The following is a 25,978-nucleotide window of genomic DNA, read 5'->3' as shown; positions in this document are numbered from 1 at the left end:
ATATCAGTCATGTAACATCAGTGTGGATGGGTCTGCTTACTTGCCAACAGGCTTGCCAGTCCCACATAGTGTGCAATCTGAATTTTTTTTTTACCTATGGAAATCTGTTTTTATTGCCAGAAGTACAGTTTAAGAAATCAGCTTTGCGAAATAAATAATCAAGAGAGGATCAAGTTTGTTTATTTTTGAGGAGCAGTAAACTGGAAGATGTTTTCCCCTGAAATTCTCCAGATTATTTTTTGAAAATTACTTTGTTAACTGAGTCAAGCTTAAATTATAAAAAATATCCTTGGAGATATTTTGGCCAAGAAGAAACATAGCAAAGAGAAATGTTCCTCACATTGTTTCAAATGGAATTTTCAGGCATGTCATTGTGAAAGTGTTTCCTTAAATCATCTGTCAGAAAAAAAATTCTAGATGACTACTGCTATTTTTTTCTTTGGAATCCTTATCTTTGAGTGGTTTATTGGGTCAAAGATGAAGAATATTAAAGCACCAATTTGCTTTGTCCAATTTTTTGAATTTTTCCTTTGTTTGCTTGAAGTAATATTTTTCTAGGCTCTTGGTTATAAATGATAACCTATCTTAAAGTAACTAGAATGACAGTAGAAGTGGTGAAGTTCTGAATAACCAAGAGCTTGGATAGATCTGTCCATGAAGATGAAATGGTTTCAGGATACATTCTCATAATTATTTAATTTTTCATCTGTGTCTGTCTGTTAGCTTCATTCTGTCCTGCTGTCTCAAATCATCAGGTATTTATTGAATACCTGTTGTGTGCTTGACACGATTTTAGTTGCTAGAGGGACAAGTGATGAAATAAGACGGACTCTTATGTGCTCAAGGAGCATTCTTTCTAGTGCAAGGACTTGTTCTATGTAGCAGGGAACAAGACCAGAGACCAATACAGACTTTTTTTCATCTACAAGACCCATGAGGCAAGAAAGCTTCTTTCCCACTAATTCCAGCTAGAAAAATTCCAGGGAAGGACTGTGTTAGGTTGTGTGCCCGTTCTAGAATCAGTTACTGCACCCAGAAGGATGAGGTATTGTTATTAACTAAATCTGGGTCATTTACACACAGTATTCAGGGACCAGAGTCTGTTACAAAAAGAAGAGAAGGGATGGGGGAGGGTGTGTACAAGACAAGCGAAGATAGTAGCTCTTCCTTGGTGTTTGAATTTTGAAGTTTGATTTCTTGTATTCAGTGCTTCAAATAAACTTACCACATATGCCAATGCTTTACTAATTTTGAAAACTTAAAACTACGTCTTTCTCCTCATTTCTAAATCTAAGATAATTGTGATCTTCAGTTTGATATGCAAAGAGCCAGACAAATAATTTAATGAGTTATTAATTGCTTTTCACATAACTCGTCATATTGATAGGAAAATTGTACTCTTGTAGATTATAAAGACACAGTTTTGAAAGTTAATGTTATATGGTATTTTAGCTTGGGTTTGTTCAAAAGAAGATCCAGAGACAAGGATTTGTTTGGTTGGTTCTAGGAAGGGACATTGAGGAGGTAGTGAAGAGACAGGAAAGGGGCAAGAGCCCATAAGAATGCATTAATAAGAAGTATACCACAGTGGGAAGAGCCCATTCCTACTAAGCACTTCTGATAGATCATGTGGAACATGGCTCAGAATTGTCTCCCTGAGGAGATGAGGATGCTAGAGTATTTACCCACCACCTCTTGCCCCTCAGTGGTTGAAGCTTTTAGGGATGTTAACTCCCAGCCACTTTCTGCTTGCCCTGCTGCCTAGTTGTGCGTGCTCCTTCAGTTAGAGAAAGTTCTTAGGCAGAGAGGGACGAATTGTCCAGAGAACTGTCCAAGTGCTCTTCATGGTGTCTGTGAATGAATATGGGTAGGACATTGTTTGATTCATCTGTAAATGGTGAAAGATAACTGCATATCCTCAAAATAGTTGGGTTTTTCTTTTGAGTTTTCACTAAAATTCTCGTGTATTGCTAGAACCACAAAAGTACCTACACTTACCTCCCGCCCCAGTTCAGCTCATTTGGTATGCTTATGGTAGTTAACAGTCTGCTGAAATACAACCCCAGAAATTTCAGTGACTTAAAACAACAAAGGTTTATCATGGCCGTTGTAGGTTTGGTGGCTTGCTAGGAGAGGTTTCCTCCACCCAAAGGCTCAGAGACCCAAGTTGAAATTCCGCTGAGTCCTTTCGGTCTACCATGTAGACAGGAGAATGCATGGAGAAGGGACACCTGCTCTTGTGTCTGGTTTGGACTTGTTACGTCAGTTATAGTGCATGGCCAGAACCAGTCACATGGCTCAAGCCTAACCAGAAGGAAGGCACTGTCTCTGACCCATTTGGCAATGAAGAATTTTCACTCAGCTGCAGGATTTCATTAGTTTTAATACTGGTCTCCAAGTATACAATTAATTACTGTTTTCTTTATTGATAGATCACAAACAGTAAAAATAAAGAGCAGTTACTTAGTTACTCACCAAATGGAAGATTCTTACCTGAGTCAATTTGGCATCCAGAAAAGAAATGCAGCAGAATTTCTTAATTTCATTTTTGACCAGTTTTGGCTTCACATAGTGTTTAAGTTTTCAAAATGTTTTTTTCCAGTAGCTAATTTATTCTACATGATTAAAAGTGCAGTTTCATATAAAATTTTACAAATTTTCATAGATTCAAGTATGTTCTCTAATCCAATCTAAAATTTCTTTTAAAAATAAGAGTTGAGGGGGAAGGGTATAACTCAGTGGTAGAGTGTGTGTCTAGCATGCATGAGGTCCTGGGTTCAAGCCCCAGTACCTCCATTCAATAAATAGATGAATAAACCTAATTACCTCCCCCTCCATCCCCCCTGAAAAAAGATGAAATAAATAAATAAATAATTTTTAAAATAAAAAAATAAGATTTGCATTAGTTTCATAATAGGAAAGTGTAGATAAAGGGGGCCTGCTTGCTTACCATTTTCAAACACACAATGCTGAGTAATTGAACACCTCATTTTGTCCAGTATAAATGAAAATCCTTCTCAGTTTCAGCTGAAAAAATGAGGAAAGCAGCCAGTAGGAGAGGGCATGTTAAACATGAGGCCTTAGCTCAGGATACATTTTTATGTTCTTTTTAGGTGACTTCAACATCAAATCTTACTTTAAATGAAACATGTTCCCTTCAAAATAGAAAATGTTTATAATTATGTTAAGGAAGTATAAGCTGTCAAGACTTTCAGAGAGTTTTAGTTTCTATAGGAGACTGTTCTGTGAAAACAATAGGTATTTTATATTCTAAATAGGAAATTATAATATTAAACATTTCTACTATCTTAGAAATTCTGATGTTCTCTACTCCAGTCAATTTTCAAATTACTGAGGTGTTAAGAAGACTATAAAGAAAGCTCAGGGACTCTATGCCAGGCATTAGGCTTACTAGGAGTAGGTAAACCATTTCTGGAATGGGCCAGATAGTAAATATTTTAGACTTGTGAGCCATATATAGTCTTTGTTATTGTAGCAAGAAAGTAGCTATAGATGACATGTAAGTTAATATGACTGTGTTCTAATAAAACTTTATTGACAGACGCTGAAATTTGAATTGTATATTATTTTCATGTCACAAAATATTGTTTTGTTTTTTCGCCCAACTTTCTAGAAATGTAAATACCCAATCTTAGCTAGATAGCTTATGAGTCATAGTTTACTGACCCCTGCTGTACACCATAGATAAGATGATGGAGATGGGACTCCTTCCTTAAGGATCTTATAGGCTAGTGTGAGAGACAAAGAGATGAGTTCAGTAGATTGTGTGGCAAGTGCTCAGGTGTGTACTCAGTCCAGTGGGAATGTAGAAGAAATATATTTGGCCCAGAAAATTGAGGAAACTTTCTTGGAGATGATACTTGAACTGTGTGTTAAGATAGGTAGTCCTTCAATCAGGATAAGAAGAAAGGAAGTTGGCCATTCATTCTCTCTTTCTCTCTCTCTCTCTCTCCCTCTCCCTCTCCCCCTCCTCCTCTCCCTCCCTCCCTCCCTCCTTCTCTCTCCCTCCCTCCCTCCCTCTCTCCCTCTATGGCCTGGCCATATTGACCATGTTTGATTTCTTGAGCAAAAATACCCTTCTCTGCCTTAAGTTCCTTAGCTTGAAGAGCTCCTTCTGCCTCCAGTTAATTCATGCTCATTCGTCAGCTCTCAGCTTGATAATGCTTCTGTTTCATAAGATTCTGGAGCAATCTGTACTTTTCCTTTCTTAAGACTCATTAGGCTTCTGATTGCAGTTTGCAACCTGCCTGTTCCACTAGGGATATGTAAATAAGCATAGAGCTTGATGTATTTTGGTTTCTTTTAATTTTTTAATTAAATTTTTTAAAATAAAATATTTTAATTTTTTAAAATAAACTTTAAAAAATAAAAATAATACATCTGCCTAACTTAAAAAAAGTTTATGCCTTTCAGAAGGATTTAAAATGAAAAGTAAATATTCCTCTCCATAACCAGTATTAAGTTTTTTGGATGTTCTTTCAGAATTTTTATGTGGTGATACACATATCACCTCACATGCATATATTTTATAAACTTTTGACAAATTTAGTGGAATGATATCATATTGTAGAGTTATACCTATTTTTATTATTAGAGAGTTTTTATACACAGAGCTACCTCCTTTTTGGAAGAACTATATTTTAACCTTTTTTGAGATATAACTTATATAGGGTAAACTTCACTAATTTTATTGAAATTGTATTCCATATGTAGATGTATCATAATTTAATAAGTGTTTATTGAGTGCATAAGATATTGAATGCATTGTGCCTCAACATGGATTAACGAATGTCTTTTTAGTATCTGTTGACTAAGAAATTACACAATGTAAAAAAAAAAAACTACCATGAATTCAGAACCATGGCCTCTGTTTAAATGCATTAAACATAAGTGTTTATTAATTTTAGTCATACATTTAATGTATAACCCATAAAGCTGGCGCCTCCTTCCCATCTCATGATCTGAGCTCCAGTTCTGGGCCCCTTCTGGGAGGAAACTGCTTTTAGTACTACAGCTTGTATCCATCCATACCTTTTCTCTGCTCTCATATACATATATGTACATCTATAAAAATATTTGGTGCTGCTTTTAAAAAAGTGGCAGGAGAGGTATATATGTAGGTTAATATTGGAAATTATTATAAAATATAATATATCAGGGATGATTCCAAGTACTCTGCATAGATTTTTAAAACAATCTTCACAAAGGTCTTAAGAGACTTAAAAATCAGCCTTAAAAAGACACTTTAAAAAGTCTTAAAAAGAGACTTAAAAGTCTTAAAAATCATAATTATCCCCATTTGTAAAATGGGGAAACTGAAAGCACAGAGATGTAACATACGCAAAGTCATACATCTAGTAAATGACAGATCAAGGTTTTTAGTCCAGAGAGTCTGACAGAGCCTCTGTTTTAATGACAGTATTCTACTGGCTCTTTCTGGAAGCACTAGGAATAGGAAATAAAGGCTTGGGGAAATTTGGAGACGTTTTCAAGTGCCAGATTAAGATTATCGATTCTCTTCATTGTGTATTGTAGAATCATTGGAAACTTTTGAGGAAAGTAGTAATATGAACAAATGGTAGCAGAGTATAGAATGGGATGGAGGGAGGGAGAAGCTGAAGGCAGACTAGGTTGATGCAAATGTCAAAGCAAAAAGTGATGAAACCTGAAATTAGGACGGTAGTGTAATGGGTATGGAAAGGAAGGAGTGATTAGAAAGGTATTGTATTGGTGAACCTGACAGTTTTGGTTTGAGAAGGTTTACAGGAGAGGAAAAGGTTATGTAATTTCGGGAGGCCAGTAGTGCTTCTACCTCAGGGCTTTTTCAGTTGCTCCTCTCTCCAGTTGGGTCACTCCTTAGATACTCTTTCCTGTCTCCTATGTCTGTTCAAAGGTCTCTAGTCAAATGTCACCCCACCAGAAAGGCCTTCCTTAACTTCCATATAAAATGGCAGCCTCATAGAGCATGCTTCTCTGCCCTACTTTTTCTTTATTATTAGCACCTAAAATATTCTTTGTTGGTTTTATGGTCTCACTTTCCCTGTTAGATATGTTTTCCAATAGCAGAGACTTTTCCCTTGTTTGCTCCTGCATCTATAATAGTTACTCAGTAAATGTTTATTGGATGAATGTCATGGAAGGCAGGCAACACAGGAGGATGAATAGAGAAGGTAATAGAAATGATAAGTTTAGAATTGCTTTGTAGCTCACCTCTCTAGACATTTACGGCAGGCAGTTTTAAATTTACGTCTTAAGCGAGGGATAGAGAGTTGAAGCTAGTGGTGTGTTAGGTGAACGTGATAACCACTACACTACGGAAACTGCAGCTGGTGGTGTGGATATTAACAAGTACAACATAATACGTGTACTGATTGATATTAAAATTCCAAGTACCTTTTAAAATATGAAACATAAATTAAATTCTGTTTACTTTTTGTATTTTTTTCCTTTATTGTCACTCTTTGAAGACTGATACAAGTGTTTATTGGTTGCAAAAGGATCTGCTTATTTTAGTTTTTTTTTTTTAATTGCTTGCAAGAAAAATGTAAGACTGCATTGGGGGCCCAGAAAGGGGCTGTGGCATACTTAGGAACTAAGGTGGCATGAACTTTGGTTACAGCTGGCTTATGTTGTGAATGCTAGAGGGCCAAGTCCTTGCTTCACTACAAAGCATTTTCTTTTACTGTTTGTTTTGGACTTGAATTTAGTGTAAAAAAGTTGCTAGTGCCTGCTTGATGAGTTAAAGACCAATTAGTCCTTCTACCCAATTTCTTAAATCTTTTACTTTCTATCCCTTCATGAGGAATCTTCTTTAGAGGGTTATGTCTAACGTCTCACTTCCTATTCATACCTCAGACTATTCAGTGTGATTTCTGCCTGTTGACTTTATTGACATGGCTCTTGAAAGGGAGTACAGTGTCCTCTACCTGCTAGGGATTTTATGTATTTTTTCCTAGTTGATCTTCATAGCAATCCAGAGGCAGGCTCTTTCCTAAACTTCTGCTTCTCTCCAGGTCCCTGAATGTTTGTTTCCCAGAATTTCTTTCAGTATCCACTTCTCTTAAGCTTCATCAGCTGATGCACCAATAACTTTAACCTGTTTATACACAGTTACTTCTAAATTTCTCCTGGCACAGAACTCTAGACACACCCCTGTGCACACACTAATATATAAAATTGCCTGTTTAGTCTCAATTTAATATTCTACAGCTGTATGAAGCTCAGTGGGTTTGAAACTGAACTAATTATATCCTAGTTGCCTAAGCCTGAAACTTGGGGAAGTCATAATAATGCTAGGAGCTATTTACTATGTCCCGGCTTTGTACATAAGCATTCTCATTTGATCCTCACAGCAACCTTATTTACTTTACAGATGTACTAAGAGAGGTTTTGAGCAGTTAAGGAAACTTAACCAGGTGGCAGTACAGTGGATGGAGTTGGATTTGAACAGAATCTGGATAATTTCAAACTCCATACTCTATCCATTCTGCTAAACTTCTGTCCCCTTCTTTTCAACATGAACACAGAACACAGACGCTTCTAAGAGGACCCAGTACTGCTGACCTCTTGAGTTGCTCTGTAATATTGCATGTTCTTGATTCTAGTTGCCTTGCCCACTTGGATTATTGCAGTAGCCATTTGATAGATCTTCCTGACTCGGTTGTTTTACATCCATACTGTTTTCAAGAAATTTCTTCTGAAATGCAAATCTGAATTTGTCATTTCCCTTATTGCCTTCAAGACACAATACAAAATTCTTGGCTTAGCATTCAAGACATTCTCTGGTCTGTTTTGGCCATTATAGGCTACATTTAGTTCCTAGAGCTGTATTTCACCATTCTTTTATTGCTATTTTAATATTCCCTGTCCTGCTCCCTCATTGTCAAATTCCCATTTTTAAAAGTTGGGTTAAGTGTCACTCCCTGCCCCCCCCCCCAAATCTCTGCTCTTCTCTGCATTCCCCTCCCCTTGGGTATCCCTCATTTGTGATCACTAGTACCGTGGTCAGACCTCTTGTAAGTAGGCAGCCTCTGAGATGGCTCCACTTCCTGGTGTTCCTGCCCTTGTATAATACCCTCACCCTGAGTGTGAGCTAGACCTAGTGACTCAATTCTAGCAAAAGAACACAGCAAAAGTGATGGCATGCACTTCTGAGATTTGGTTACCAAAAGATTGTCACTTGTGTCTTGCTCTCCCACACTCACTTGCTGTCTCAGTTTTTTGGGGTACCAACTTGCTATATTTAAGTGGTCCTATGGAGAGGCTCAAGTGACAAGAAACTGATGTCTCTCGCAACAGTAACGGCAAGGACCTGAAGTTTCCCATTAGCCAAATGAGCTTGGAAGCAGATCTTCCTCTTTTTGAGCCTTGGAAACCCCAGCTGATCCCTTGATTGCATCCTTGTGAGAGACTCTGAGTCAGAGACACCCAGTTAAATCACACCTGGATTTCTGACCCATAGAATAAGTGAGATAATAAATGTTTTGTTAAGCTACTTAAGTTTTGGAGTAATTTGTTACGCAACACATTTTGGCACTTCCAAGTGGGATGCTGCCATAACAAATATGTAAAAATACGGGAGTCATTTTGGAACCAGGCAGTGGGTAGAGGTTGGAAAATTTTGTCAGTGATGATGGAGAAATTTCCTTGAGCAGACTAGACGTTTGGACTTTGAGGAAGCTGTGGGTGAGAGCTCAAAAGGAAATGAGAAAGGTATTGTCAAGACTGTAGAAGGGGGATCCTTGTTATGTTGAGGCAGAAAACGTAGCAACACTCGACATTAGTAGCGTGGAAAGTAAGGACTGTGTCTAATGAACTGGGTAATCTAGCTAAGGGGATTTCTGAGCATAGTGCTGCAGGTGCCAGCAGATTTATTCTTGATCCTTACAGCAAAATACGTGGGGTGCCTGTGAGTCCTTCTCTTAATGCTGTGGACTACCACTCTTCTGGTATTTATCATATTATGTTGTATTACTTAATTTTCTATATTTCTCACTAGTTTGAGACTTCAGTGAGAGGCCTTCTAATGTAGTAGTTTAGATCTTGCTCAGAGTCTAGTTTTAAAGAGATCTACGCTCAAGTCTTGGCTCTGCCTTTTATTGTGTAATGGTAACAAGTTACTTAACTTTCTAAATCTGTTTCCTCATCTGGAGGATGACAATAATGATGATAAATTCCTAAAGACTGTGCATTTTGACTTTTGTACTTACTACTCTACCACCAGTACCTAAAAGTTGCTTAATAAAGATTTATTGAATTAATGAACTGAGTAATCTCTACCTCAGAATACTATGATTCAAATCTTTATAGTACAGTGGTGCCACCTGATGAAATCAGTTAATTCTAGACATGGCCTTCCCTCGATAGCACTTACTTTACCATTGTGTAGTTTAAATGAAGTAATGCATGGAGAGCAATTAGCACAATGCCCGATATATATTAGTTACTCAATAAATGTTAGTTTTATTTAGGTATTTCATTTTTTTCTCATTATTTTTCATTTTCACTTTTCCTGATTATATAATTTCTTATGTGTCAAAACTGCTCTGTGCATGAAACAACTCACAAAGCAAAAGATTTGTTTATAATTATGGATGATATATCAAGAGTCACTTGAGTTTAAAATATGATTACTTGGACATGAAGTGACTTCCGGTGATGTGGAGAAGTCTCTGGACTTAATCTCCTATGATAAACAATTAGAAACTTGGACAAAGGATATCAAGCAGCTATTTTTAGGTATTCGACAATAGACAGTGTGGGAATGTGATTCCTGAGAAAAAGGAAACGGGTAAGGTGAGTGCTATAATTATCCTGGGTTATTGCTAGTAGACACACTTCAGACCATGGCAGGGGGAATCTTGGTCAGGGCATGATGTCTTGTTTAATTGATGAGATAGAGATTATAGTTCAGAGAGGTTGAAGTGGCTGAAAATTGCTGGTCAGGGTTTCAGAGAAGAGGGAGTTGAGTACAAAAAAAACTTCTAGAAATATGCATAGGGGTTTCCTTTAGCTTTTGCTAAAGCGTGTAAAGAATGTGTGTGTGCAGAATGAAACTATGAGATTGGGCAAGATTGACTGGGGAGCCATAAGTTGGCTAATTTCCAGAGTTGGAGAGTTGCTCAAGCACTGACCATACAGAATGATGAGACCTTTTTGATCATCCAGGATGTTCAGTAGAAACCCCAAAATGTCCATGACTTAGGAGTAGGGCTGTTTAGTAGGCGGGCTTTACTAAAGTCTACCCCCACCTGTCCTGAAACATATATCAAACTTCAAAGATCAAGCTGATCCACAGGCTACTTAACTGACTTTCAAAACAAAGTGCAACAATCTTTAAAGGAGGATAACAAAATCCAGACATTTAAAAGTGTAACACTGTGTACTTCCTATATTGTACGTCCTTCCACTATTGTACATCCAATAAAAAATTACTAGAATCAGGAAAACGTGAATACCAGCAGAAAGCTTAAGGCAGTAAAAACAGTCTAAGAATAACAAAGGTGGTAGAATTAGCAGACAGAAACTTTAAAAGGGGCATTATAAACATGCTCAGAATGCTCAAAGATTTAAAGGAAAATAGGAATGTCATGAGAAGGAAATGAAAATATTAAAAACTGAATGGAATTTGTAAAGATGAGCACTAGAATAAATGAAATGAAAAATTCGCTGATTGGGATTAACAGTAGATATCGGCATTTTTTTATCTGATGAGGAAAAGGTCAGTGAACTTGAAGACATAGCAATAGAAACTACCCAAAAATTAAACATAGTGGAAAAAACCTGATGATACATCAGCAACCACTTGAGTTGAAAAAATGTAATGGAGAAGTTAACTGAGGAAGAAACATGGAAGTAACTGAAGAAGATACGAAATTAGAACTAAATTATGGAAACACGTTTTTTTCCTTTAATTTCCCTTAACAGATTATAAGTAAGTTCTCATGTAAGTTTATCATTTCAAAACACAATTTTTAATATCTTAAATATTCCATTATGTATTTCCCATCAGTTTCCTTAATCTCTAATTTTGGACATATTATTTATGATTTTTACTATTGCAAATGTAATGAAGAGCTTTGAATTTAAAGCCATTTCCCACATTTTATTATTCTGTTTATATGCCTAGATATATAGTCATTGAATCTAAGAATATGAATTTTTAAAACATAGGTAATAAGTTCACATGTCAAATTTAAAAGATATACTTGGAAAGACAGTGAAGTATCTTCCTTGCACCTTTCTGTCTGCCAGCCATCCAGTTCCCCTTTCTGGAGGCAGCCATTGTCATTAGTTTTTTTATATTTCTTTCCAGAGACATTTTAAGAGAGAGAGAAAAAGTGTGTGTGTAGGAGGAAGTTTAGATGGTGGATGAATTGACATACACTTTTATAAGAATTTAATCATACTATGCATACCATTTAAGATAAAATCAACTACATTTAATTTTACTTGAATTTAATAAAATAAAAGGAAGCTAAAATGAAACAGTACCTCCTTCATTGAAATATTTCTTAACTAGAAGAGGAGATCTCTATAAGATTAAGAAAAAAGTTTGAGTAATATTTTAAAAATACTAATCATGTATAAAAGAAATAGAAATTGCCAGTAAAATGAATATTTTAGAACTCAATAATAATTGATATGCAAATAAAATGATTTTTTCATCTTTTTTTTAGATTGGGAAAAATTGATAAAATGTACTTAAGAATGTGGGCAGTTGGAGTATTCTTGTGAGGGCAAAATCCTTTCTGGTGGAAGGCAATTTGGCAGTACCTAAAATTTTTAAATATTTATATATAATATATATAGTTGGATATGCAATTTGATGTCTATATTTTTTATAAAGAGATAAATAAGCGTAAAAGATACCTATCTGCCACTAAAAATGTCCATCAATATGGGATTATGATATATCCATTCAGTAGTACTTTATAGCTGTTAAAAGTGGTGATTTATTGTAGATTCGTATTTATTACAATGGAAATATGCCCTTCACATGCCCTTTTTATTTCTCAACAATAAGTAGAAGTGTGCCTAATGGGACCTGATTTATATAAAATTGTACATGTTTATAAGTGTAGGCAGATTTTTGGAAATAAATACTCATTAAAATGGTTATCTCTGAGTGGTGGCCTGTTAGGATTTTGTAGGGTTTTTTTTTTTTTTTTTTTTTTTGGTTAGGTTTCTTTATACTGAATATTTATCATTTTTATACCTGAAAAAGAAAAGGTTTTTTTCCCCCTTTCTGTACAAATGAATATGTCTAGTTTATCCTTTCTGCTTGATTATTTGTTTTGTGGATAACAAAAAATAACAGGTTTTAAGCCAGTAACCTGATCAAGTACTACAAACACCTAGGTCTAACGTCTGTAGAACCTTTGTCATACAGTACCTAAGGGCCATGGTTTGGGATACTCTGCCATTGAGGTTACCCGGGAACTAGTTGAACTGGTATAGATGGCTGGGGAGTTCTGAACTCCAGAGCCCAGGGCATTGACTGGGATTTTTAATGCCACACCCTGCTGTAGTTAACTTCTTTAAAGACTTGATTTTTAAAGAACAAAGTCAAGTTTGAACCTTTGTTTTGTTGTTTTGATGTACTTTGTTTTTCTCAGCTTTATTTAGGTATAATTGACAAGTAAAATTGTAAGCTGTTTAAAGCATAATGATTTTATATATGTATACATTGTGAAAAGATCCCTTCCATCTAGTTAATTAACACATCCGTCACCTCACATATTTATTTTGTGTGTGTGTGTATGAGAACATTTAATTCTGCTCTCTTAGCAAATTTCAGCTATTCAGTACAGTATTGTCAACTTTAGTCACTATTAGCACCTCAGACCTTGTGTATTCATCTTATAGCTGAAAGTTTGTACCCTTTCATTAACCTCTCCCCATTTCTCCCATACCCCTGGCAGCCACTTTCTACTTTGTTTCTGTGAGTTTGACTTTTTAAAAAAAGATTCTACATAAAAGTGATACCATGCAGTATTTATTTTTGTTGACTTACTTTGGATTAAGAAAAGAGTATCTGAATTTATTGCATGCACCTGCCCTTGTTGAAAGACGATAGTAACATTAGAAATCAATTTCTTCTTTGCATCTATGTCAGGTGTTGTCTTAATCGTTGGGTTGGAGGGAAGTAAAATTTCTGCCCTCTAAAATCTCACTCTCTAGTTAGAGCAATGGAACAGTCAAGAGACCACTTCAGTGAGCCAGGTTATGGCAGCACACAGGAGGGCTTTTGACCTAGATGTTGATGAGTTTCTTGGGCTTGGGTGGCTGTTAAAGGGAGATTTTCCAGAAGAAACATTTGAACTGAATTTTGAATTTCAGTTCAGACATCTAAACAGAAATTTGGAGAATTAAATATGAAAATTAAAATTACCCAAACTAAAGAAAGAGATATGAGGGTAATGTAGGTAGAGAGAAAAGCCTGGAGGCATGCAGGGCATGGCACATGTTGGGAACTGCAAGTCGTTCAGCTTGGTTGGGAATTGAGGCAGTGCAGGCAAGAAAGGGAGGCAGGTGAGGCCAGATCATGAAGGGTCTTGTCAGCTGTCAGAGTCTTCCTCTGGACTTCCTTGTAAATACAGTCTTTGTTAACGCAGGCTGGGAATCTTTGAGTCATCTTTGAGGCTCCCTCCCCCTTCCATAAACTCCCTCATAATTAGGCACCAAATCTTGTCAATTTGGAGAACTTGGATTGAAATGGAATGACAGGCTAGGTATAGACTCTGTGTTCTTTATTGGAGGCTGTAACTTAGTCTTTTTAATTTCTAGGGCTTAAAACTGGCTCACAGACCCTTAGTAAATGTTTAAATTGAAGGGAGTTCAAAAGAGAAAATGTTTGGTATTTTTACATGTAACCATGTATAAGTTTTCTATTCTCCATTTCCTTATAGAAAGTCTAATGGTCTTACAAGGCCTAATCGACAAGTCAACTCTTGAATAATTAAAAATCTTGAAAATGATGGGTAGTGAGGGTATAGCTCACTGGTAGAGTACGTAATTAGCATTCACGAGGTCCTGGGTTTAATCCCTAGTACCTCCATTTAAAAAAAAAATCTTGAAAATGGAACAGACCCATTTGTAAGATCTGTTTGATTAGTGCATGCTAGGTGAATGAAACGGTGTCATACTTAGGGAAGAAAAGTGCCAGACAGCTTTGAGCAATTTGATTTTAATGAATAGTTTAAATAGTGTATATGCCCCCTTTTTTTGTGGCTAAGAGCAACCTCCATGTGACTATTCCAGTGGAGATTAATTTTTTAGTTAGAGGAAACATCCTGAACATTTGTATTTATTGTTTTTCACTTGTTAGAGTTAATATCGTGGGAACATGGTTTCTTGAACTTATGGATATGTACGGTGTTTATTTTGTGTTTAAGTAGACTGCAGAGATGGTTAACATTTGCAACAATTAGGCATTGTTTTAGTGAAATAATTGTGCCATTTTTAAAACAAATTATGTATCTGAGGCATATCTGTGAAGCAACTTTTATGATTACCAGCAACACAGCTGCTGTAACTATTAGTGGAATTGAATCTCTTGTTATTTGGGTCACATAACCAGCAACTGAACTTTTATACTTGTAACGATGCAAGACCTTTATTAAGACATAATCTTAAAAAAAAAATATAATACAAGTAGAAGAGAGGTGTCTTAAAGAGTTTTTACATATGGCCTTAAGAAAAAGGTATTTGTTATCATATAAATCTAGAATGATAGCATTATAATTCTACTCATGCCTGTATTTATGTTTAGTATTTTAAAACCCCTTTGTAAAAAAAAAATTATAAATTAGCTTAATCCTACTGTCTTCCCCCTCAAAATAAAAAAAGGAGATATGAGGGTGTTTCTTCTACATTACCTCTAACATCCCCATTACTGCTACTTTTTAAAAAGTTTTTTATTTTTGGCTTATATCTAAATACATATCCTGTAGCTTGAAATGGAAAAGATATTTGCATATGTGGCTTCAAGTATAGCTCCTGTAGCCTGGTTAGTATGGCTTCTTACAGTCTATTTATTGTAACAAGAACTCACTAAGATATGTACCTTACAGAGCTGATTAAAATGGAATTTTACCTGTAACTTTCTCTAAGCTGCCATTTATCCTTTTGTGTATGGGTGGTATGATAAGTGAGTATTTTACTCATTATATACACTTAATCTTAAAACCGAGATGAACGTAATTAAATGGATAGATGAGCATTTTTTAAATGGACAGATACATAGTTGTCTTATTTTCTGTTTTTTTTTTTGTAGAGATAGTTGGAGTTGTAAGAAATAATACAGGGAGGTCTTTTGTACACTTTGCCCAGCTTCCCCCAGTGATAACATGTTGTAGAACTCTGTAATATTTTGACAGCGTACAGTCCACTGCTCTTGCTCAGATTTCTTCAGTTTTACTTGTACTCACTTATGCATGTGTTGAATTCTGTACTCCTTAGTCTCCTTTGTGTGTTTGTATACCCACCGCAGCAGTCAGGACACTGAATAGTTCCCTATCACAAGCGGCCCTTGTGTTGCCCTTTTTTGACACCTGCTTCTCTCCTGCCACTTTACTATTCCTCCCCTACCTCTGACCGCTGGCAACCACTAATCTTCCTTCTTTTTCTAAAATTTTGTAGTTTTAAAAATGTGTGAATGAAATCACACAGCTTTTAACCATTTGAGATGGACTGTAATCACTCAGTGTAATTCCCTGGAGATTCATCCAAGTTTGTGAATCAATAGCTTATTCCTCACTCTTTATATTTAAGTTAGAGAACTCCTCTACATAGTTAAAAACTTAGTTTCTACTTTGTTTTCTTCCTATTCTATTTTTAAAATAAATGTATTTGCCTTATATCTAGGTGACAAAGCGAGACCGCCTTCCTCCAGCCCCTCCAGCATCATCCGCCGCACGTCCTCCCTGGATACGCTTGCTGCTCCGTACCTTGCAGGGCACTGGCCCCGTGATGGCCATGGGCAGGCTGCTCCTTGCATGAAGGACAAGGCTACACAGGTAGGTTTATTACAGTTCTTACCCTGACATGTGTCGCTCTGAAACCATTTCCCATAATATTACTTGTTCTACTCTATACTCAAATTCTTGAAACATTAGTGTGTATTAGGATTGTCTGAGAAGCTTATCAGAAGTGCATATTCCTAGGCCTGAACTTCAGCTGTTCTGAGTAGGTTTTTGCTGAGGCTTGGGAATGTGCATTTTTAACAATTCCCAAAGTAATTCTGATACATACAGATAATTTATGGACAGACTCTTCTCCCACTTGCTCTTTGTGGGTAGGTTAGAACTTCATGATATAGTTACTATATGGAATTTGGACTTAAAAATCTGTAACAGTAAGGATTACTTTACTTTCCATCTACCCTTATATTTTTGTTCTAGAAATCTTCATGTGTTGCCGGATGGTGGTTATATTATGTTTCTAACAGAGTCTATAAATGTAAATATCCTGACACAGGGACTCTAGAAGCAAAATTTGATACTTTTAGATTTATAAAAAATTTTAATTAAAAGGACCGTAAGAGATCATTTGATCTACCGCCTAGTTTTACAAATGAGAAAACTGAGATCCAAGATCATAAAGCCAGTTGCTGACTGCGTCTTGGTTGGGCCTAGTTTCTATCATAGCATTTACTACATAGCACTTACTACTTTAATTATAATTAGTTAAATATTTGTCTACTCATTTATTTCATGTTTCTCATACTCAGTAGATGGTGAGCCCATGAAAGCAGGAACTATGTCTGGCTTGTCCATTTCTGTATTTTCATCCCCAGGACTTAGTGCTGTACCTATTGGAATAAACACTTAAGGGATATTTGCAAAGGAATGAATGAGAACAGTTAAGGCTTTATGGCTAGTGAAGAATGAAAGTCATTTAGAGTTAAAAGATTCTTTATACTGATTATTTTTTTTGGTGGGGGAGTATTGGGATTTACTTATTTATTTATTTGGAGGCACTGTGGGTTAAACTCAGGACCTTGTGCATGCCAAACATGCGCTGTACCACTGAGCTATACCCTCTCCCTTATACTGTTTGTTGAAAATCAGCTAAGGTACATCTTGGCTTAGACTTAAATGAACAGCACTGATGTTTGCTTGATCTCAGCACTTTATGAGAGAATGTCCTTTTACAGGACCAAGTAAACATTTTGCAGTGATTTTTGGATTTACATATAGGTTTCCAAAATTTAAGATGTTTTTGGTGGGCTTAGTTTGTTTTCTGTTCTGATTCTCTTGAAACTGAGCCCCATTGTTAGAGTAGATGCTTGGGATTTGAGATTATCTTGAGCTTTATACTCGTGGCAACTGCAGGAATGAAAATGCAGCCTTTGTTCATTAAAAGTATTGAATCTTTTAAGAAATTGTGACTTTGTAAACCAAGGCGTTCTATAGGACTCTTCATTTATTCAAAATCCACAGTTTTGCTAAGATTAGAGCAGTTTGTATAGAAAATGAGTACAGTCACTACTTGCTTTCTGCTTAATCCACGAGTCATGTTTAAGTAGTATGGGTGTGTTTCCTGGAACTTTTCTGCAGTCCTCTTCATTTCCTCTGCAGTTTCAGGTTCAGTGGGTTCAGATATTTTATCTGGTTTACCAGGAAGGATATGCAGTCTTATAAGCCATGGGGAGCCCCTTGATCTGTGAAAGTATTTTTGTAAGTCTTTTCAGCAAGTTGCTATGACCTAGCTCTGGCTGCATTGAATTAAAGTATAAACCCCATACTGTCCTCACCTCCTTCTAAATGTCCCCCAAATTGGGAATGTTAAGAGTATAAATGTAAAGAAAATTTATAGTTACCATACTGTTAATCTTGGATATAAAGCTCACGTGTAGAATCTCCTAAGGCATAATAAGGCAGTGAAAGCTGGGTGCTCCAGCCTTTCATTTACGTTGTGGGACCCTGTCTTTGGTAAGAGAATTTAGCACTAACATGATTAATCAAAAGTTTTCACATTCCTTATTGGCAGATGTTGGATTCCCTAATGTATGTATGCTAGTTAGTTAAGTGAAGTTTAGAAAATTTGGTAAAATAGATATACCAAATTTTGCTATTTTGACCATTTTGAAGTGTACTATTTAGTGGCTGTAATTATATTCACCAGGGTTGTGTAGTCATCGCTACTATTTCCAAAACTTTCTCATCACCCCAAACAGAAACTCTGTAATCCCCATCCTTTCTGTAGCCTCTGGTAACCACTATTCAACTTTCTTTTTCTGTGAATTTGCCTAATGTAGGTATTTCATATAAGTGAAATTGTACAATATTTGTCCTTCTGTATCTGGCTCGTTTTGCTTAGCATAACATTTTCAAGGTTTATTCATGTTGTAGCTAGCATGTATCAGAACTTCATTTCTTTTCATGGCTGAATGATACTCCATTGTATGGATATACCACATGTTTTTCTGTTTATCTGTTAATAGACACTTGGGTTGTTTACGAATTTGGACTATTGTGAACAGTACTGAAGTGAACATTGTTGTACAGGTATCTGATTCCCTTCTTCTAGTTCCTTTTGGTACATACCTAGGAGATAAATTGCTGGGTCCTATGTTTAGCTTTTAGAGGAACCACCAAACTGGTTTCCACAGCAGCTGCACCATTTTACATTCCCATCAGCAGTGTATAAGGGTTCCAGGTTCTCCATATTCTTACCAACTCTTGTTATTTTCCTTTTTTAGACAAAAATTATAGCCATCCTAGTAGGGTGCAATGGTATCTTGTTTTGATTTGTATTTCCCTAATGATTAATGATGTTGAGCATCTTTTCATGTGTTTATTGGCAATCTGTATATCTTCTTTGGAGATCAGATACTTTATTAACGTCTCTGTGCCACTATTTCCCCATTTTACAATGGGGAAATTAATACTTACTCTTTAAGGTTAATATGAAGATTAAGCAAGGAAATAGATGTAAAACTCTAAGAACAATATCTGGCGCATAGTAAGCATTCAATAAATGCTCACTATTAAAATGATTACCTTTGATTGTCGTCAGATTAGAACAAAGATGGCATATAAGTTTCATCTCCTGTGTAGTTTGTCAGTTACTGTTAGCTTCCTGGAATATTATGTTGAAAAAGATTTAGTTAAAGATTACTGGGACTGATGAGCAATTTCTGCCCCTGCTGAGGGATCCTGGGCACTTTTACCACCCATGGTCCAGACAGTGCTACAACAGACAAGATTGATAGAGATGATTTATCTCACCTTGTAGATGGGTGGTGCTTCCAGAAAGTTGCTGTAGACTTTTGACAAGTCATATGGTATAACCACTCTGAGCCTTGGTTTCTTCATTCAAAAAAAATTATGACACTAAGACCCTTCTCAGTGTCTGGGGAAGGAGTGGGAATGGGAGAAGGAGGTTCTAGAAAATACGGAGAAGGGCAGCATCAAAAAAAATTAGGAATATAGGAACACAGGTTTTCTCCCACCCCATCCCATCATTTGCTTTGGTCATAAGAATGAGTGAAAGGTTACGATTTTACTGTACATGATTATTTATCATCCTAATTACTTGACACAAAGGTAGCGAAAATGCGGCGTCATTTTTTTCGTGTATCTTTGGCAGACATTGTGAGCTCATATGACCTCAGAGTTCTTCCTAACCCATGCTGTTGCCAGTGGAGCAAGGGTGGTCAAGAGACTAATTGTATACGCTCTGATTCGCCATCTCTGCTTTAGAGTTTGGTACAGAGTTTAATACATTGTCACCAACCTCTGCCAGCTGTCCCTTCTCCTCCCATGTTTTTTAAAAAATTGACCGTTTGCCCTCCAAAAACATTATTTTATGCTTTATAGTCCTGGCGTTATCTGTGTTGCAGTTCTGTTAATTTCATGTAATCTACCTAACTTCCGGGGAGGGTGCCTTTTTAATTTTCTGCCTATACCAAATTAGGGGGAGAAAATGTAATGTTTGTGTAGTTGAATTATTTGGCTTTCTTTTGAGTCAAAAGGTATCCTCTTCAGAACTTTCCTGGCCCCCTAGGCTTCCCTACCTTACAGGTGGCTTGTTTGAATATGTGAATTTGTGACTTGTGGTTGGTCTCTGGTTTTCTTTCTTCTTTGTTTCCTTTACTGCATAAACCAGTAATCTTATGCTTTTAAAAAGTACATTGTTACCTTCTCTTAGAACTTCTGCATTTCAGAGGCTGTTTTTTTTCTCTCTTCAGAGATTGATTTTGATTAATAACTTATTAAATTGTTTTATTTTTCCAGTTTATGCATTGGCTTGAAATTGTTATCTGAGTTCAGAAACTGTAAGATGGCCTGTGATTAAAACCTAATAATAGAGACTAAAATAATGTTGAATTACTGAAGGTGCTATTTGTAAGTCTACTAACCTGTTTAGAAGTTGTTTCCTTTTTTTGGAAGGATAATCTGGATTTATAGCAAAAATAGAAATAACTATTTTACGTGTTTCATATAAGCAACACTAAAAAATTATATCTTAGTGTTATGTAATGAAAGTACTGAAGCGGTACATTAACTTTTTTAAAAAATTACTTTTTGAGTGATTCTTGCTATTGAATAAAAGCTTGGTCCACTGGTTAAAATTGGAGTATAATATTAAGAGGAAAAGAAAATGTTAAAATCCCCCCCCAAACTTAAAGTCTAATGACCTCAATAAAAGTACCTTTCGATAGCTTTGCCTTCTTGGATAAGCCCAAGATTCTGAAATAATCTAAATTTCCAGATGCTTTACCACGTGGTTGGTGTTCCTGCTTTTCTTTTTTCCCCACATGTTAGATCAGATTTCTCTAGGCCAGTGGCTCTATAAATTGTTTTTGTTTTTTTTTTTTAAGCAGGACAGGCTGTATTGTAACAAATGGAATTACATGATGGAATCCTTTAAAACACAGTTTCGTGATTGTGTAACTGGTTAACTGATTTTTTTTAATCTATTAAAAATAATTTTGAAACTATACTCCCACCTCTCAGTAATGAGCATGCAGTGCCCTGCATACTCAACTTGCTGATGCTTCGCAGCTTTTCTGCTCTGTTTGGAATGCTTTCCCACCATTTGCCTGGATGACTTACACTCTGATGCTCATAGTAGCCTCCCCTCATCCCATAAAATCTTGCCTACCTACTTTCCCTGTCCTTCCAGTTCTGGGTTGGGTGCCTTTCTTAGGGGACCTCAGTCATCACATGATATCATAATTGGCTGTTTATTTCTTCTCTTCTAGAAAAAGTACTGTGAGAATAACAACTGTATTTCCTAACTCCAGTACCTAGTCTTGTGCCTTCTAGTATTAGAAGGTGTGTACTAGCTTTCTAGTGTACAATGCAAGATTGAACAAAAATGAAACATACTTAAAACTCAATTGTACTTTTTATTACTACCTAAGAGTATCTTATAATAAAGGCACAGCTTCTTAATTGAACAAAGAAAGCAATTATCTTTTGAATTAGGAGTTTAAGTAAAATTAATGACTTTTACTGAGTATTTTTTTTCTGCCTGAACATCTTGCAACTGAAATTAGCAAAGCTCTTTTACTCTTTATGCTTATTTTTATTTGTCTTGCCAATTAATACTCCTGTTTTCATCTTTAATTTGTTCTTAAATCTGTAGGAAACACTCCTTTGCTTTTCCTTGAATTAATGAATTAATTCTTATTCTTAAAATTAATATCTTTAGTAATTTCTCTAATTTTAAAAAACTTTATTTTGACAAAAGCCTCAAGTTTATAAAAAAGTCACAAGAATAGTAGATTGAACACCAATAAACTCTTCATTTATATTTACCAGTACATGTTTTTCCGTATTTTGCTTTATTTCTTTGTGTGTATGTAATTATTACTGTTGTTAGTTTTTAATTGTTTACAATTTACATGCATTCTGACTCTTCTCAAATACTTCAGGATATATGTAAACAAGGACTTTAAAATATTACCAGTATAATTTCCAAATTCAGGGGATTTAACATTGATACAGTGCTGTTATTTAATATGTGGTTTGTAGACACATTTTTTTGATTTCCCCAGTGATGTTCTCCATAGCGATTTCTCCTGTAACCTGGGATCCAGTCAAGGAGCACACGTGGCATTTAGATGTCATGTTTCTTGAGAATCTTTTAATCTGGAACTGTTTCTCAGCTTTTCTTTGACTTTTGTGACCCTGATATTTTTTAAAATTGCAAGCAGTATTTTTGTTGAATCTTCTCAACTTTTTATCTGTTTTTTTTTTCATAATTAGATTCAGTAATATTTTTGGCAGGAATGTGATGTGTGTTCCTCCGTACATGTGCATCAGGAGGTGCATGGTGTCAATAATGTTAAGTTTGATCCGCCAGATTCCCTCTGTAACTGTATGGACGTAATCTGTGGGGAAGTATTTGAGACTGTAAATACCCTGTTCCCCAACAGACTTCCTAAAAAGTGTTTGTTGATGATGCTTGCTTAAATCAGGAATTCCTATAGTAGTTACAAATGGTGATTTTCTAATAACTCTGTTGTCATTCTTTCTGCATTTGTTAGTCTAATACTTTTTGGAAGAAATATTTCTTTATGGAATTGTCCTAAATAGATTTTTATAAAATGTCAGTTGATATGATTTAAGATTTTTTCCTCTTTAACTTTTTTACTAAGAAAGTGTTCAACATACAGAACAATCTGAAGGATATTATACCTGTCATTAGATTCAGCAGTTTTAAACATTAGCCATATTTGCTTTACCAGTCTTTGTCTTTGTGTGTACTTTCTGAAATTGTGTTGTTGCAGGTATCATGACACTTTATCCCTAAATCCTTCAGCATATATCTTATAAGAATAAGGAAACTTGCTGTATAACCACAGTAGCATTAGCTCACTTAGGAAAATTAATAATTACATAATATCGTGTAACATCCAGTTCATGTTAAAGTTTACCCAAGATTTTTTTTTTTTTTTGAAACGGAATCCAGTCTTAGGTTCATGCATTGTGCTCTGAGACCTTTTTGATTTAGAACAGCTCATTCTCATACTTTCTTTTGGTCTTAATAATATTTAGTTATTTTATGAATTATCCTACATATTTGTAAAGGAGATACTTTATCCTTTTTCAGTTAGTAGGTAACTGTAGAGTACTTTTTTGCACCAGCTGAATACCCTGTTCCATAGTAACTTTTCATTTAATGGTTATAGTGTCCATTGATGATCCTTGCCTAAATTGGTTATTTCCCTGGAGGTTGCCCCCAAAAGGATGATTTTTTTTTTCCTTAAACACAAGATAGCATATTCTTATGCAACTTTGTTTTTACTTAAGGACATTACTCTATCCACTTAGAAAAATTTCCCCTTCAAAGTTTTTTTTTTCCCACCTTATATATAAAGAGGTTTTGAATAGGCTATACATTCATTTATATAGTACAAAATTCAAGAGGTGCAGAAGGATATACAGTGAAGGATTTCCTCCCCATGAGGCAACTACCGATACAGCTTCTTTTGCTACCATGTATATTCTTCCAGAGATACTTTACATGTGTGTATATTCTTTCTAGCCATCCTGTCTATACGTAGTTGCTATATATGCTATACTGAGCCTTGAGCTTTTCATTTAACACCATTTCATGGAGATTATTTTGTATTACAACAGTACTTCCTTGTTCATTTTTTATAGGTGCATAGTATTCTGTTGTAAAGACAAGCCATATTTTATTTAGCCAATCCTCTATATTTTTGTAATCTTTTATTTATACAAATGGTGCTTGCTATAGCGAATAATGTTATTTTGTGCATAAAGATATAAATTTTGTACATTTGCAGTATAAATTTCCAAAAGATGGGTTGTTTTGTCAAACAGTATATGCATTTGTAACTTTGACAGCAGTTGCCAAATCCCCTTCCATAAAGGCTGTACTAATTTTGCATTCCCACCAGCCACGTAGAAGAGCAACTCGCCTGGTCTCAGTGAAGTTTTAACTTGTATTTCTCTTTTTATGGATGAGGTTGAGCATATTTTCTTGTGCTGAGAACTAATTTTTTTCTTAGCAATGTTTTTAAATTCTGGATTTTATGTAACCACCAAGGATTTAACATTTTTGAGGCTATACTCTGCAGATGTTTAAAGCAAGAAAAGACAGTTTAAGATTATGAACTCTGGAGTCTTAGGTTTATATCTTTGGCTTTGCCACCTCTAGCACTTCCTAAACCTGGACCTAGAACCTCTCATTGTCACAGCTTCCTTCCAGAACTTGTAGAACTTTTTGTTTGTATTAAATCAGATAATATAGTGACAGTCTTTCGCTGTACTTTCATAAAGCACAGTGCCTAGCACATAATAAGATCACAGAAATGTTAGCTATTACTAGTATGCATTTGTTCAATATATGTTAATACTTATAATGATGTAAAAAATAGCTAATTTTTACTAGTAATAGAAATGAGAGAAATAGGCTAAAATATTGCAGTTAAGTAACTGGTATTGGGAGAATTATGGGCAGTTTGTGTTATTTTACATATTTTATAATACTGAGTTTTTCTGTAATGGGAATATATATTTAATAGAAAAATATGGCATACACTTTTTAGAAAGGTAAGCATATATTAGGCTTATTTGAGATGTAAGTGACATATAACACTGTATAAGCTTAAAGTATGCAGAATAATGACATACATCTATTGCAAAATGATTACCACAATAAGTTTTGGTAGCATCCATCACCTCATAGAGTTACTAAAAAAATTCTTTTTTCCTTATAATGAAAACTTTTAGAATCTACTGTCTTAGCAACTTTCAAATGTATCATACGGCAGCAGTGTTAATTGTAACCTTTATGTGGTACATTACATCCCTAGCACTTACTTCTCTTATAAACAGGAAGTTTGTATCTTTTGACCATCTTCATCCAATTCCCCCTCTCCCTACTCCTGGCTCTGGTAACTACAAATCAGATCTCTTTTTCTGTGAGTGTTTTTTTAAATTCCACAGGTGAGATCCCACAGTGTTTGTCTTTCTCTGGCTTATTTCATTTAGCATAATGCCCTCAAGGTCCATCCATGTTGTTGAATTATTGTTAAATGATTAACTATTTTATTGAAACCTCTTCCTTCTTTTTCCCACTATAGACAGAGAGTGCATGGGCTGAAGAATACTCTGAAAAGAAGAAAGGGTCTCACAAGCGTTCAGCGTCCTGGGGCAGCACAGATCAACTTAAGGAGGTCAGGAAAATGGTTCCAAGGAAGTGGGTGTGGAAATTTGATCCGTTGGCTAGTTCCTTAAAGTTGTAGGCAGCAAGGATTTGTCAATTTCCATTGCTTTTTTTTAATTTTGAGGGATTTTTTGATGGTTGTTTTGTTTACTTGAGAAGTAACAGAAGAACTGTTACTATGTTGATTGGATAAAGATTTGAATGGGGATATGTACACATAACTTACCTAATTATGTGTTAATTATTTTCATTTTAAGGAGAGTCCATAGTTGTTAATATCATATAAATATCAGATATATAAGATTGTAGTGATACAACAAATTCACATTTATTATTTCTATGTATAATGGTAGTGTTTCTGAAATTCAGTAACCCAGTATAGCTAAGTTGATCATGGCCCTATGCTATGATTACCATTTTCTATGCCTCTAATTATGACATTTTAATTTTACACATAATGTAGAAATAAAACAGAAAATTCAATCAAGGAATAATATGAGATATTGATTGAAAGTGTATTTGTTATTTAAAGATAGAATCTGTGGGTTCAGTTCGTGGCTTGAATTGATTTTTAAATAATACTATATGCTTTTTGGAGCTTTTGAAGATTAGGTATTTGAAAAAGATCTAATTCTAAATAAAATGTGACTCATTGTAAGCGCAATAAAAGAGTTTTTTTTTTTTTAATTTGTAAAAGCTATAATGTAATTTATTCTAAATGCTAAAAACCTCTTGGCTGTATTTGGAAAGCTTGAAGGCTCAGAACAATGTTGGAACTTTTTTTCTTTAAAAGAAAGAAATA

The 25,978-nt window shown here is 35.4% G+C and overlaps 1 protein-coding gene across 1 annotated transcript in view; it reads left to right on the top strand.

Moving 5' to 3' along the window:
- FAM117B (family with sequence similarity 117 member B) overlaps nt 1-25,978 on the top strand; it is a 59,245-nt gene that overhangs the window by 9,182 nt on the left and 24,085 nt on the right. The window contains exons 2-3 of the mRNA XM_032480049.1: nt 15,889-16,040; nt 25,094-25,186. Coding sequence (XP_032335940.1) covers nt 15,889-16,040; nt 25,094-25,186 — 245 coding nt within the window. The remainder of the gene's footprint in view (nt 1-15,888; nt 16,041-25,093; nt 25,187-25,978) is intronic.

Source organism: Camelus ferus, chromosome 5 (genome assembly GCF_009834535.1).
Source record: "Camelus ferus isolate YT-003-E chromosome 5, BCGSAC_Cfer_1.0, whole genome shotgun sequence".
NCBI lineage: Eukaryota > Metazoa > Chordata > Mammalia > Artiodactyla > Camelidae > Camelus > Camelus ferus.
This window is presented reverse-complemented; position numbering and strand designations above follow the sequence as displayed.